Source organism: Cyprinodon variegatus, unplaced genomic scaffold (assembly GCF_000732505.1).
Source record: "Cyprinodon variegatus isolate N-32 unplaced genomic scaffold, C_variegatus-1.0 Scaffold184, whole genome shotgun sequence".
Taxonomy (NCBI): Eukaryota; Metazoa; Chordata; class Actinopteri; order Cyprinodontiformes; family Cyprinodontidae; genus Cyprinodon; species Cyprinodon variegatus.
The window spans coordinates 1,057,790-1,059,975 of NW_015150637.1; the positions used below are offsets into that span (position 1 = coordinate 1,057,790).

At 42.3% G+C, this 2,186-nt stretch overlaps 1 protein-coding gene across 1 annotated transcript in view; it reads right to left on the minus strand.

Moving 5' to 3' along the window:
• Positions 1–2,186, minus strand: part of LOC107087452 (ribosomal protein S6 kinase beta-1-like) — a 32,289-nt gene that overhangs the window by 9,087 nt on the left and 21,016 nt on the right. The window contains exons 8-13 of the mRNA XM_015379025.1: positions 2,088–2,178; positions 1,904–1,994; positions 1,730–1,837; positions 948–1,010; positions 767–844; positions 441–548 (exon numbers count right to left, since the gene is read on the minus strand). Coding sequence (XP_015234511.1) covers positions 441–548; positions 767–844; positions 948–1,010; positions 1,730–1,837; positions 1,904–1,994; positions 2,088–2,178 — 539 coding nt within the window. The remainder of the gene's footprint in view (positions 1–440; positions 549–766; positions 845–947; positions 1,011–1,729; positions 1,838–1,903; positions 1,995–2,087; positions 2,179–2,186) is intronic.

Below are 2,186 nucleotides of genomic sequence, written 5' to 3' on the forward strand. Positions count from 1 at the left end.
GGGCTAACGTTAGCCCGTCTGCAGCATCCCTCACTCAGCATAGCTGTGTGTGAAGGACCGCTGGCGTTCAGAGTTTTTTGTTTTATTTGGCAAAATATCAATCAGCTGCCAATATAAGGGTTAATGTTATGATTTGGCGCTATATAAATAAACGGAATTGAATTGAATTTCTGAATTCTGCTGTTGAATCAAAGGTTGAAACCAGAGTTAAATGCCTACACTTCAAACTTGCTGGAGGCGATCATATTTTTAATTTGTTTGTTTTTTTCCAAATAGAGCTCAATATTTTTCCCCTGCAGCAACAATCCTATTATTTTGGCATCCGAAGTTGTTTTCTGTTGAAAAGCTCCTTAATAAGACCCTGATTAATGAAGATAGGATGAGGGAAGCTAAGCTGTAAGGCTGAGCGCCTGCTGCTCTGCAGGGCGCTGCATGCTCACCAGGAAGACTTGATTTGCACTTTCGCTGAGTGTGGAGTCATCGGGGCTGTCGACTGGAGTCTGGCTGGTGAACTTGGAGTCAAACTGGCTTACATCATCTGCTGATTGCTGCAGAAAGAAGAAAGCTGATTAAATCTGCAGGAAGTTAGAGGAGCTGATCATTGAATTCTACTAGACAGCATTGCTTCTGATTTACTGGTAAAAAAAGCTTCTAAGAAAACATCAGTAAAGTGTCAGATTGATGATTTATCTGTAACTCTCATGATTTTCTTTGTAGGAATAGGAACCATGGAGAAGAAGCTGTGACGACAGGAAGCCACACCCACCAGGAAGGGTTTGAAGGGAGGCTCTACTTTGCGAGCGAGGAGATCGTCCCAGTTTATGAAGCGGAAGAATGGATGGGCCTGGAAGAAACAATCAGCTTTTTAATTACTACACCAACACAGTTTTTTTTCTCTTTCTGGTGCATCTCTGGTAAAGCAGAAGGAAGTGGATGAACCCGTTTACCTGGACCTCAGCAGAGTCACCGGATCCACCTCCGAGTCGTGATGAGGCACTTCGTCTCAGCAGCTTCAGGAAACAGATGGAAAGGAATCTCTCAGCTTTCTAGAAAAGGGTTCTTAGGTCTTTGGCTCTTCACAACCACTATTAAGCATTTTTGCTTTGGATAATCTTTACATGCTTCGTTCCAGATACTTAGAGATTCACTTCCATACAGAAAGCCCATATTCTTCTCTTCAGCTACCACAGTATACATGTCAGATTAAATAATAATACTTATACTTCAGCGATAGTATCAAGGTGTTACTTTATTATGTCTCATATCTGTTGGTTGTGCTTTTCTTTCTACATCTGTTTGCAGGTGATGAAGCAGACAGAAGATGTTTTATATTATCTCCTCTTTCTTTCATCTTTTCTCCTTTTTTTCTGTTTTTCCTTTCCTGTTCTACTTACATTGCAGTGTCCATATAATCTGTAATACTCCCTGCATGAATTATATTAAATATAATTTATATGCATAAATTAAGCGGAACACTATGGCGATAGCTGTACTGCTCCTCTTGTGAAAGTCAAATCTGTTGGGCTCTTTTTGGCATCAAGTCAATTATTCTTATTGCCACCTTGCCAGACAGGACACTGTTAAAAAAAAAGAAAAGGGTTCAAATGCATTTTTCGCTCACATTTACAGTTTTACTACGCTCTCCATCCTCATCTAAACCTAGAAACCATCTTAATCCAATTCCAATCCTTCCCAGGCTGCTCGGGGATCCTGGGTTTAAACAGCTCACCTTTTTCAGGAGGTCCCTGGCTTCTTGTGTGAGGTAAGGTGGAAGGCTGAGTTTGCATTTCAGGATTTTATCAATAGTCTTCTTCCTGTTTTCACCTGTAAAAGGAGGCTAACAGAGAGAAGCTGGTCAGAAACTCAGACTCTGCTACAGATCTTCTGATGGGTGTAGACTTACTGCTCCAGTCAGCATGTCATACATGAGGGCGCCGAGACTCCACCAGTCCACGGCGCGATTGTGTCCGCTCCTCATCAGGATCTCTGGAGCCCTGAGGAGGGGAGAAAGCAAAGAAATGGGAAACCGTGAAGCAGCAGGAAGGAAAAGGCTTAAATCGATTAATAATCAGACCAATCTTCCTTACATGTACTCAATGGTCCCACAGAAGGTGTGGGTGTACGTTCCATCATGGATGGACTCTTTGCACAGACCGAAGTCTGTCAGCTTCACGTGTCCTAGAAAG